Source organism: Bactrocera oleae, chromosome 5, assembly GCF_042242935.1.
Source record: "Bactrocera oleae isolate idBacOlea1 chromosome 5, idBacOlea1, whole genome shotgun sequence".
NCBI lineage: Eukaryota > Metazoa > Arthropoda > Insecta > Diptera > Tephritidae > Bactrocera > Bactrocera oleae.
The window spans coordinates 4,540,109-4,552,391 of NC_091539.1; the positions used below are offsets into that span (position 1 = coordinate 4,540,109).

Consider the following 12,283-nt stretch of genomic DNA (forward strand, 5'->3'; position numbering starts at 1 on the left):
CATATGTTTTACAGTGTCTTTAAATGTAAATTTTTTTCGTTCTCGGTCGCTAATTCTGCTCGGTCGTGATTTCGCTGTCGTTGGGGGCAATTTTTCAACACGTGAAATTTTAAACCATAAACGGAATTTGAGATTAAATTTACAATATTTAGGCGACATTGGCACCTTTCTAATAATAGTAAACTTCAAAGGAGTCGAAAAAACAGAGTTTTGGTAGGTATAGAAGTGAACACGTTTTTCAGCACAGTTAGCTATCAGCTTTGGAATTCGTGCGAATTAATTATGAAATAAGTTGTAAAGAAAAAATGAGTGGACTATTGCTATGCGCTGGCGCTACTGTGCTCCCGCACACCACCAGCGTTTTTTCCTAACGTTTCACAGTGCGACGTCGACATTATTGAATTTTCACGGGCGGCGTGCACAATTACTACGCATATTTTGCGTTAAAAGGAATTGTGGCAAACTGAAAAAAATAGATAAAAGTATTTTGAGCAAAGCGCTTAAAAACTTCATTCAACTTGTATGTATTTTGTATAGATGTTGCACATTTCAGTTGCTGTAATTTTCCATTAAAACTCAACCAAATGTATTTATCATCGTATGTATCCACCGCCAGTTCCTCTTTGTTTCTGCATTCTCGCCTGCTACGTTTTACGTACTTATTTATCGCCGCTTTTCTTCACGGCACAAACTGTTTGCGCACATGTGCGTTTTAAATAATATTGTTGTTGTTACTTGGCGATATGGTTGTGGCTTCGGCTGCTATAACATATCAAAGCCAAATGTGAATCAGCCAACTGTTTAAATCCAACACTTGGTTTATTAACTTTTAAATAAGTGAGGGGAACATGACAACGATTATAGCCATGAAGGTTTCAACAACGACACCGAATGTGTCGCTTCTAAGAAGGGTTAAGCCTTTAAGCTTGTCTGGGGCAAACGTTCGGATATTGTTACTTCGTTTAATATTTGGCTGACGTTGTCGGAAAAGTTTTGAAAAGTCTGGTTTTGCTAGCAAATAGTAAACGTGTAGCATTTATTGCTTTATTGAACCACGTATTGTGTAACTGTTCGAAAAAATATATATTCCAATAAGTTTTCTTTACTTCCTAAAAGCTGTTAGCTGTACATACTCAAGTTTAGTGAGCGTTCGTTAAATTTGTCAAAATTATTGTCCAAATTTATTAACGAAAATAAACTTTTCTTTTCTTTAAAAAAGTAAAAAAGTTGTAACTACATAAATATTTATAAACGTCAAAAAAGTTGTACGCAAGTTTAAGCAAAAATGCCTTCTGATGCTAAGAAACGCGATGCGCAGCGTAAAAAGGACGCACGCAATAAGAAAATCCAGCAAATATCATCGTCTAAGAAACCAACACAAAACGGCACACCGGAGCGTGAATTGACCGAGGAGGAGAAACTGTGTGCCAAGCTGGAGGAGGAGGCACGCATCAGTGCCGAAGCGCGCTCTTGCACAGGCTCACTGGCCGTACATCCACGTTCGCGTGATGTGAAAATCGCCAACTTTTCCATCACTTTCTTTGGCTCCGAGCTGCTGCAGGACACTATGCTCGAGTTGAATTGTGGGCGTCGTTATGGTGTCATTGGCTTAAATGGCTGCGGCAAGTCATCATTGTTGGCAGCGTTGGGCAAACGTGAGGTACCAATACCCGATCACATTGATATTTTCCATTTGACACGCGAAATACCAGCGTCCACCAAAACTGCACTGCAGTGTGTCATGGAAGTGGACGAGGAGCGTATCAAATTGGAGAAACTCGCCGAAGAGCTCGCAATGAGCGACGAAGATGATGCTCAGGAACAATTGATTGATATCTATGAACGATTAGACGATATGTCGGCCGATCAGGCTGAAGCGAAGGCAGCGCGCATTCTGCACGGTCTCGGTTTCGACAAAGAAATGCAACAGAAACAGGCCAAGGATTTCTCTGGTAAGTGCAAACATCAAATACAATGCTTAAATGCCATTTGGCTTGATTAAAACCATACCATGTTGATTTCCGTAAAAGGTGGTTGGCGTATGCGTATCGCGCTGGCCCGTGCGCTATTCGTCAAACCGCATCTGTTGCTGCTGGACGAGCCGACCAATCACTTGGATTTGGATGCTTGTGTGTGGCTCGAGGAGGAATTGAAAGAGTATAAGCGTATTCTTGTGCTCATTTCGCATTCGCAAGATTTTCTCAACGGTGTCTGCACAAACATCATACACATGACCAAGAAGCGTCTAAAATACTACACCGGTAATTATGAGGCATTCGTGCGCACACGCATGGAACTGCTGGAGAACCAGATGAAACAGTACAACTGGGAACAGGATCAAATCGCACACATGAAGAACTACATAGCGCGTTTCGGTCACGGTTCCGCTAAGTTGGCGCGACAGGCACAATCTAAGGAGAAGACGCTGGCCAAGATGGTGGCGCAAGGCTTAACCGAAAAGGTGACCGATGACAAAGTGCTGAATTTCTATTTCCCCTCTTGCGGCACTGTGCCTCCGCCAGTGATTATGGTGCAGAATGTCAGTTTCCGCTACAACGAAACCACGCCGTGGATCTACAAGAATTTGGAATTCGGTATAGACTTGGATACGCGATTGGCTTTGGTAGGACCCAACGGTGCGGGCAAATCCACACTGCTCAAACTGTTGTATGGTGACTTGGTGCCCACTTCCGGTATGATACGCAAAAATTCGCATTTACGTATTGCCCGCTATCATCAACATTTGCATGAACTGCTTGATTTGGACGTCAGTCCGCTAGAGTATATGATGCGTGAATTCCCTGATGTGAAGGAGAAAGAAGAGATGCGTAAAATCATTGGCCGTTACGGTTTGACAGGACGTCAACAGGTCTGTCCGATTCGTCAGCTGTCCGATGGTCAGCGTTGCCGTGTTGTGTTTGCCTGGTTGGCCTGGCAGGTGCCACATTTGTTGCTGCTTGACGAACCTACCAATCACTTGGATATGGAAACCATCGATGCGCTGGCTGATGCCATCAACGATTTCGATGGCGGCATGGTGTTGGTTAGTCACGATTTCCGACTGATCAATCAGGTGAGTAACAATATAATGGCGTATTTATAAATTACTGCAACAATTATCTAATTTATTCTTTTAAAATACGCTGTGTGCAGGTTGCCGAAGAAATTTGGGTGTGTGAAAATGAAACCGTCACGAAATGGAAGGGTAACATTTTGGACTACAAGGATCATTTGAAAAATAAAATTACTAATGAAAACGAGCGAAAGAAGAAATAAAGCATACATGCATACGTATACACACAAAAGCAAATATAAACTTACAACAGTTTTAAATAGTAGGCCAAGCGAATTTCTGTTTATTTAAAAATAAATACAAAAAATAAGTATATATTAAATAATGTAGCTAAACGGCGAAAGAATCCCTATGTGTGTACAACAAAAATAATTACAATGAAGGCAATGCGGCATAACGTTATAAATATGTTTAACTAAGTAATAGCAGAACTTAATGAATTTCCGCGTAACAAAACGACATTTGTGATTGATTGTTTAAGTAATTTATTATGCACTAAATATCGACTATATATGCTATGCTGCAAATATTGTGAATGTACTCTAAACCAAACAATAACTACAAAAAGCTGGTGGCAACGGCACTTACGGAATACCTAACATTTCACTTTAGTAGAACTACAGTTTTAAAAGAGCAAAATTTAAAGAAAATTACAAACTTGTGCTTTACTTTGCCACAACATAATAAATTTTACATATTTGTTGAATTAACGTTTGATTTAAATTTTTTGAATGCAGACAGCGATATGTTTAGGTCTTTAGAAATTGAAATATACTTTAATATGAATACACACCTATAGGTTATATATTAGAAGGTGAATTTTTTATATTTCAAAGAAAAAAGAAACCAAGTTATTTCAAATGTATTTGATCGGCAAATGAAGTACGCCAATAGCTTCAATAATACATTACTACACCGATTGAAATAAAATTATAAAATTTACAGACATTCATTAAAACAACAGCAAACGAGTTTTATTGCAGCTATACAAAATTATTAGGTAAACAAACGAGCTGTTAAAATTTCCCAACAGTATTGCTGCTGCTGCCTCGACTGCTGTGTTAAATGCTGTTAAAATTTCTGCGTTGACAACAGGCTACAGAAAAAATAATACTTTGCTGAATTAGAAAATTTAAATATTTTTTATTTTTGAATTAAGTGCACATGCAATATAAGTAACATTAATATGTACTTCTTAAATTAAGTTCAACACTTTTCATGACCCCGTGCTTTTTTATATATAATATACACTTGACAAACAGGCGGTAATATATTTGGGGAATGTTTTTAATTATTACAATAGCATGTGAGTAACTATTTAATGTTTCTGCGCTATTCTTTCGCATATATATCGCACTACATGCCTATGTGCCTCATTTAGCGCATTAAAATTAACTAAAAATTGCTCCAGCATAATTTTAAAATCTGACATACGACACTCTTTCCAAGCCAGCACTATCTCTGCTAATTCCCATTTCATTTGCAGTGGCACATAAGTACCAGTGCTATAGTGACTGCCACTAACAGTCGCTAATGGCGAGCCTGTGTTCGTTGCGTTTTCATCATCGAGATCAGCCAAACGTTCATAATATTCTATTAATTTAATATGTGAAGGCGACTGTCGTGCTGGTGGTAGATTCAATGCAATAAGTAATAGTAGACGTAATATTTCTACACGTCGCAGTAAATCGGTGTACAATTCGTGTTGCTTACGTTCACATATGTTATCCACTATATCATCAAGTTGTTGTAGAGCGCTGAGAAAGTCTCTTTGCTCCAGTGAGCCGTGCGCGGCCAACTCCAATTCAAAAATACGATGAGCAGGTGAAGCGAAGCTACTGCAACCATCGTAGTGTGGTTGCAACGGCGACATTTCGCGTATTATAGCCGCTTTTAAAATTGTGTCATCGGGACAACGTTCCAAAGCTTGGCAGTAGCAACGTAGTGCGCCCTCCATGCATTCGCCGCCACTCGAACGCAATTGTAGTGTGGCGTTTGTATTGTTAGCGCGCATGAATGCACGTGCTGCTTTTAAGTAAGCTTGACATTCATTAACCACATTGCCGGAGGAAAGTTCACACTTAGCCACGCCTAAGTGACACATAGCAGCATACTGATAAATACCAGCTTCCTCGAAGCGTGTCGCCAGCCGTGCAAATTCATCCAACACCTCGGTGACATTGGGGGCAAAGCGCCTATATTAGAACATATTATAATGATTTTGTTATATATACGATGAAATAGTTGTTTCAAACTTACTTGAATACAATCCTATCAAATTTTTTTAGCTTATTTGAGACCTTTAAATACTGATCGATTAGTTTTTGCGGATAATTATCCATTTTAATTGTTTATAAAATGCAAGTGTTGTTGCTACTCATATGTCAATACCAACAGCTGACATGCTGTGTTTAGTTGTTCAACATTTCATAAGCTGTTGTGGTAGTTATATATATGAAACACAGCCTATATAAAATAAAAAACTAGCCAAATTTAACGCACTATCCAATTTCTACACAATCTAACAGCACACATAAATAAATATGCATAATTTTATAAGCGTCCAGAAAAATGCATTTTATTCAATTAATACAAAAGTATTTATATGGTATTAATAGCTGAAGTGAATTTATAAATCATTTAGTTCGTTGACATTAAGCCGGTTTAGTAAATAATCCACTGTCAGCTATTTGCAAATGTTAATAAAAACAAATAATACAATTAATGAAAAATTAAGATAGTGGCGAATGCGGGTATTGTTCATTGAGACATTGTTTTGTAGACTGCAACCAAATCTGACTAACCCTTCAAACTTGTCATACCAGCACGCATAACTTCGTCCACTAACAGCAAATTACTAGCAATTACCGAGCAGGAGTTCAATATTTGTTTCTTAACCAAGTAATTATCATACACATGCATATCCACAGGTTTCATTGGTTCACCTGTTGATAAATCCAAACCAATGGGTTCTGGATTGAGACGATCTTCCTCAGTTAGTTTAACAATAGTATCTTGTGCATCGTAACCGCTATTAATTGCTAGATTCTTCGGAATGACCAATAAAGCCTCGGCGAATGCTTGTATGCCTAAACGAACTTTTCCCTTAACGGTATCCTTGTATTTATTCAGTTCGTTATATGCGCGCACTTCGAAAGCACCAGCTCCTGGTATAACACATTTATCCACAAGTGCATTGTTAATGGCACGCAAACCATCACGTATGGCATCTTTAATCTGTATAATAGTATGCTTATTCGGACCCTTAATCAAAATGGTTACCGATTGTGGGTTTTTGCACTCCTCAACAAAAGTGTATTTGTTCTCACCAAGTACGTGTTCGTAAACCACACCAGCGTAACCTAACTGTGACTCTTCCAAATCATCAAAGGAATTCATGGCAGTGCCACCGCATGCCAAAGCCAAACGTTCCATATTTCTGCGCTTAGCACGTCGTAGAGCCATAATACCTTCTTTAGCTAAAGCGTCCAACGACATGGGATCAATACCTTTCTGATTGATTACAACAAAGGTTTTCTCAGTGCCGTCACAAAGTTTACGTTTTAACGCAATGATTTTCTGTACGCGCTGATCAATAAACTCACGTTCTGCACGTACAAACTTCTCACGCTCTTCAGCAGTTTTATAGAAGAATCCTGAGTTGACTTCCGACTTTTCATATTCCAAAGAAACGTTGCAAGTGAGCACATAAGCATTCTCCAAACGTTTTGGCATATCAGGATGACGGGTGCCATGATCCATGACAATACCACGAATAAGACTGGTGTCGGTGGCAGTCTTATGCTGCATTTCCATCAGCTCAACCATATGCAAATCAACTGGTTTCTCATCCTTACGTATAGCCAATATAGCATCGACACAAACTTCAGTTAGCACATCAGCAAGCGCTGGGTGAACTTTGGTGCGCAAGCTAGTGTTGGCGATACCGATTAAATTCTTCTTATTGATTTCAATAGGAATTTTAACTGCGTCCAGCACTTCTAAAACTTTGTTACGCGCTTTTTCGAATCCCTCTGTTACAATACGTGGATGAAGACCTTCGGTAAGAAAAATATCTGCTTGCTTCAAAAGCTCGCCAATAAGCAAAACAGTTGATGTAGTGCCGTCACCAGTAGAATCATCCTGAGCGGTGCTGGCACGCGCAATCATGGAAGCGGTTGGATGTTGAATTTGCATTTCGTGCAGCAAAACATTGCCGTCTTTGGTGATTTTAATGTCACCAGCACCAGATACCAACCTAAAACATCAAAATACTTCATTTTAATTAAGTATATACATACATATGATTTTATAATCAACGTTATTCCATCTTATTATTTTGTTCTATAATTTTTATGCGGTTAAATGAATTTGTTAACACAACCACGTTTTAAAGAAATTATAAAACTTTTTTCTTGCGCATGCTTTATAACAAATTTGAAGCAAATACTCAAATCCGCAGGCTAAATGCGCTTATGATTAATTGTTTTTTCTTCATAGAATACTGTAAATATTTGAAATATGCAAAAACATAATCGTTAAAAATATATTATTGTCGTTACAACTTTTCATAAGAGGTATAGTGTGGTAAACTATACAAATGGTGAAAAGAATAACACTTTTTTCTCTAGCACAAGCTTTATAACAAATTCGATGGAAATACTCGAATTTGCAGGCTACAGGTGCTTTAATTAAACACAAAATCTGAAGAATATACAAAGAATTGCTAAAATAATTAATTATATGAACATAACACTGAGTATGTGCTGTATTTTCAACAAATTTCCTATTTAAGGTACATATAGTTTTACTAATTATTTAAAAAATAAAAATATTAAAAGGAATTTTGCATGGAGCTGGCTGTTTATTCGAGAATCATTTACAGCCTACAAACAAGCTTCATTTTCATTTAATGTCTCATACAAAATAATAGTCGGCCGTCTGATGACGAATCGTTTGGGTACCTAACCTCAAATATTCGTGCTAAGGCGGCGGCTTTCTGAGACCATATGAACACAAAATTACATTTTTCAACAAAAAAATAATACGAAAATGCGATAGTTGTATTAGGCGAAGTATAATAAATTTAAAAAAATATTTCCACTTACATTTTCATTGTTCCCTTCGGGCCCAAATTTGTACGCATCACATCTTGTAAGCCTTTTGCAGCTGAGATATTAATGGCCAAAGCTTGAGCAGCACGTGCAAATTCAGCCTTTGGGTTCAATAAACTGATCGAAGCCATGTTTAATTAAAGATTTTAAATAATTTTTTTTATTTTTAACAATTAAATGCTTGCTAAATTCAATTATTTCTGACACACGTTGGGAACGACAAGCTATAAGATTCTCAAAATTCTCAACAGGGAAATCAACTGGCAGATGTGCAACCAAAGCAGTATGTTCAGTGTTGATATTGACAGCTGTCAGTTTGCGGTGCGGTCACTGACTAAGTTGAGGCATTTCAGCGTCACGGTGGCTCCGTTGACCCTGAAATGCAACATTGAGTCACGTTCCCCCAATTTTGCAATAGCCGACGATGGAGCTTCGCATCTGTTGTTGTTCGTCGATATTTCAGTGATTCAGTTCAAACGAAACGAAACGATCCAACATTAAACAGAAATTTTTCAGTTGCACGCTAGGAAGCGCATTCTGGAAATAACTCTTGTGTATTTTGTCATTAGCAAGTATAATTAATTTGTTTAATAGTGAAGTGACTGACGGACTAAGAAACAGAGCCACGCAAGCAACTTAACTTGCTTGAAAGCAACCTGTTTTAACACGGAAAACCACGACAGTGTGAAAATGGCGAGGGTGGTGAAAGTGAATTGCGCATCGGCCGCTATATTTGCAATTTTATTGCTTACCCAAAATTTAGGCCATAGCGAAGCAAAGCGCGTTTTGAGCAACAATCGGAAATCCAATAGTGGGCATGTGACCAAACCGAGCTATCCGACACAAAGCAGTGCAGGTAACTCACACGCAGATCTTGCTAAATTGAGCTATTCGGGATATAATTCAGCACCGAATCGCCCAGCTTCAGCTGCCGGAGCTGGCGCCACAAATACTCAACCAATAGGATGGAATGTTCCAAAATCGCAAGGACCTCCGGCTTCTGGAACCAATGTACACACTCCTATAACAGCTACTAATACACACGGTGTGCAGAGCTCTTATCCTGGCGCCAATTACAACTCTCCCGGCTCGATTCCTGCAGGCGCAACTTACCATTCACCTGGCTCACTTCCAGCTGGTGCAACATACCATTCGCCTGGCTCAGTTCCAGCTGGTGCAACGTATTATTCACCTGGATCTGTACCTGCAGGCGCAACATACCATTCACCTGGCTCACTCCCTGCGGGTGCAACATACCATTCACCTGGTTCATACCCTGCAGGAGGAAACCCATATTCATCGCCTGGACATATGCCAGTTAATGGCGGTTACTATCCAGCTGGAGGTAGTCATTATCCCTCGGCTGGCGTACCAGCTGGTGCTACTTACGTAGCTCCTGGTGCTGCACTTCCTCCAGGCGCTGTGCTTTATTCATCACCACCGCAACAAACGTCGTCAGGATTAGGATTTGGTAGGTTTCTTAATATTAAAAAAAAAAAACATATCCAATTCTAAATACTTAAATATTAGGTTCTGGTTTGGCTGCTGGCGCTATTGGAGGCGCAATTCTTGGTCACGTGCTTACGCCAACACATACGCGTGTCGAATCTGCACCAGCTGCACCCGCTGGACAACCAGGCAGTGATGATGGCAAAATCATCATTATTAATAACGGTCCACCAGGTTCAGTGACTACGACAAATGCTGCCGGTGCTACGGTCATCACCACAGGTGTCGCTGGCGAAAACGGCACACAACCCATGCCTGCGCCAGCACCAGCCGCTGCACCCGCTGACCCCGCAATACCCAACGTACCACTTGCCCCCATAGGTGATAACAACGCAGGGCAACCAACACCAGCACCAGGTGCTGTACCCGCAGAAGCTGCTGCTGCCGCCGCTCCACAACCAGCCCCCGGAGAACCGCCACTAGGCGGCATAATTTGTGTACCAGTGCGGGTTAATGATACCGATCCAGCAGATAACAGCAAGATGATTGAAGTCGAGAAAATTGCCTGCTACCCCGCACCGCCGCCACCACCATCAGCACCTGTAGCTGGTGCTGAAATGAATGGTACTGCGCCGATTATGCCACCAGCTGGCGAAGGAAGTGCACCATTGGCGCCCATGAGCCCAGTCACCGCAGCTTCACAACAATTGCAAGCAAATCCAACACAATCACCCTTGTTGCCGGACAATGCTTCGGTAAAAACAAGTGGTGCCATGACATGGCTCAATTACGCCGCCTGCAATTCTATGACAACAATATTGTTGCCATTAGTTGTTGCGTTTTTTGGACTGCATTAAATATGTGAAACCTTAAAAGGCAACAAAGAGCACAGACAAAAAAAAAACAGTGAAGCAGTGAGTTAAAAATAGTAGAAATAATCGATATGCCTAATGGGTAACAAGCTTAGTAAATTAATACAACAACAAATTGAAACAAATATGTAATTCGCATACCTCTTTTTGTAACAAATATTTTCTTACTTTTGCATAATACTTCGAATTGGAAGAATCTCAGCATATTTTACAATGCTTCGTTTTTAATCATAACATTTTTTTTATTAAGAATTATTAAATTTCTCAAATATATAAGTATTAAAAGCAAAACATGCTTTAAATATTAGTATTGTTATACACATATCCATCACATGTACTAAATTGGTTGATCAATACAAACATACAAATATTGGTATGTAATCCATTAACCTGTGTAATGACACGTCTAACATAACCTATGTGATGTTAAAATATACGTCGAATAATATTTGCGGTTTTTGCGCGTCTCTTTATCATATAATTTTCCATTTTAAACAGTTATTCCAACTCGAAACTCGCGCCTTTGCAATTTAAATTAGGGAATTTTTAATGCAGACAGAAACAAGTAGACTGCGTTTGCAGCTCGAAACAATTTATAACAAACGTCTTCTTACAAATACAGTTAAAATCAGTGAAAAGTTTTTGTCTTCATAAGCCATAAGGTTTACAGCCATTTTAAATGTTAATTAAAAAGTGTTGAAAATAAATAAAAATCCGTGTTTAGAACGTAATTCCATAGTCACATTTCAATGAACCAGTAGTCAATATATATACATACATATATATTTGCTAATTTATTGTATTATGCACCTAACAAATTATACATATTTAATGCAATAAAATTAGCTTGCAAGCACCCTACACTAACCGCAAAAACTTGTTTTACTTACGTTGAGTAATGTTTGTAATAAATAAAAAAGGTAAACAACTGTCATAATAGTGAAACCGGTATGTAAATATACATATACTTATGTACATATGTATGTATGTGCATATACACGTTTAATTTCTTTGTAACTATACACCCATTTCGTTGGAAAAAAACTAATTAAAAACAATTTGTGCAGCCCTGTTAATTAAACTACGAGTTCATCAATACCATAAATTGCATTAGTGATTATGGCATGATTCCAGCCTTTGAATAAAGTTAAAAAATTAATAAAACACGACGCAGCAATAATAAAATAGCAATATTCACATTATTTTTTCATGTTCCATGTTTACTTTCAATTTATTCTCAACACTTGTTCACAAAAAAAACACATAAATTAACTATGCAAGTTTTATTGCAAACGCCAATAAAAATGCTAGACACCACCCAGAATATTTAATTAATTTCCCAAAAACGCAAGGTTAAGGTTGTACTTCTTTTAAATATTCCACCCAGGTGCCATTAGCTGCTATAGTTAGCTGCTAACAACGCTAGTGGCTATCACACTATCTCCCAGCCATTTATTTGAGCAACAACAATGCTTATATTGGTATTTTTGTTAGTAAACAAAATTTAGAATATGGAAATAAAAAGCACAAACACCGGCGCTGAGTAAATAAAACGCATACATATGTTCGTATGTATGTATACTTATGTATACACTAATTTAGCGTAATTTGATTTCACTCACTCCAGCACAGTTTGCCGCTGCGACAAATCTTCATTAAATCTAAATACATATGTATGTAAAGCTTATTATAAATACATATTTGTATGTTAAATATTAACATTTGGCTGCATGTCAAAGTGTAAGTGTAAAAAATAATTACTGGTAGGTTTGAAT

At 38.4% G+C, this 12,283-nt stretch overlaps 4 protein-coding genes across 4 annotated transcripts; 2 read left to right on the top strand and 2 right to left on the bottom strand.

The window, feature by feature from the left end:
- Positions 1–18: 18 nt before the first annotated feature.
- Positions 19–3,779, top strand: LOC106618317 (ATP-binding cassette sub-family F member 2). Its single transcript, XM_014236021.3, has 4 exons — positions 19–213; positions 1,220–1,952; positions 2,031–3,073; positions 3,154–3,779. The coding sequence occupies exons 2-4, from the start codon at positions 1,286–1,288 to the stop codon at positions 3,274–3,276; spliced, it is 1,833 nt and encodes a 610-aa protein (XP_014091496.1). The 5' UTR covers positions 19–213; positions 1,220–1,285; the 3' UTR covers positions 3,277–3,779.
- Hap40 (Huntingtin-associated protein 40 kDa) lies at positions 3,376–5,492 on the bottom strand. Its single transcript, XM_014236065.3, has 2 exons — positions 5,333–5,492; positions 3,376–5,268 (listed from the first exon to the last, which is right to left on the bottom strand). Exons 1-2 carry the CDS (start codon positions 5,413–5,415, stop codon positions 4,392–4,394), a joined length of 960 nt encoding a protein of 319 aa, XP_014091540.1. The 5' UTR covers positions 5,416–5,492; the 3' UTR covers positions 3,376–4,391.
- A 132-nt stretch (positions 5,493–5,624) lies between these two features.
- On the bottom strand, positions 5,625–8,451 carry CCT6 (chaperonin containing TCP1 subunit 6). The gene is made up of 2 exons (XM_014236031.3): positions 8,182–8,451; positions 5,625–7,331 (listed from the first exon to the last, which is right to left on the bottom strand). The coding sequence occupies exons 1-2, from the start codon at positions 8,316–8,318 to the stop codon at positions 5,873–5,875; spliced, it is 1,596 nt and encodes a 531-aa protein (XP_014091506.2). The 5' UTR covers positions 8,319–8,451; the 3' UTR covers positions 5,625–5,872.
- A 168-nt stretch (positions 8,452–8,619) lies between these two features.
- Positions 8,620–11,384, top strand: LOC106618333 (uncharacterized protein Rv2082). The gene is made up of 2 exons (XM_014236043.3): positions 8,620–9,658; positions 9,718–11,384. Exons 1-2 carry the CDS (start codon positions 8,878–8,880, stop codon positions 10,491–10,493), a joined length of 1,557 nt encoding a protein of 518 aa, XP_014091518.2. The 5' UTR covers positions 8,620–8,877; the 3' UTR covers positions 10,494–11,384.
- The last annotated feature ends 899 nt before the right edge of the window (positions 11,385–12,283 follow it).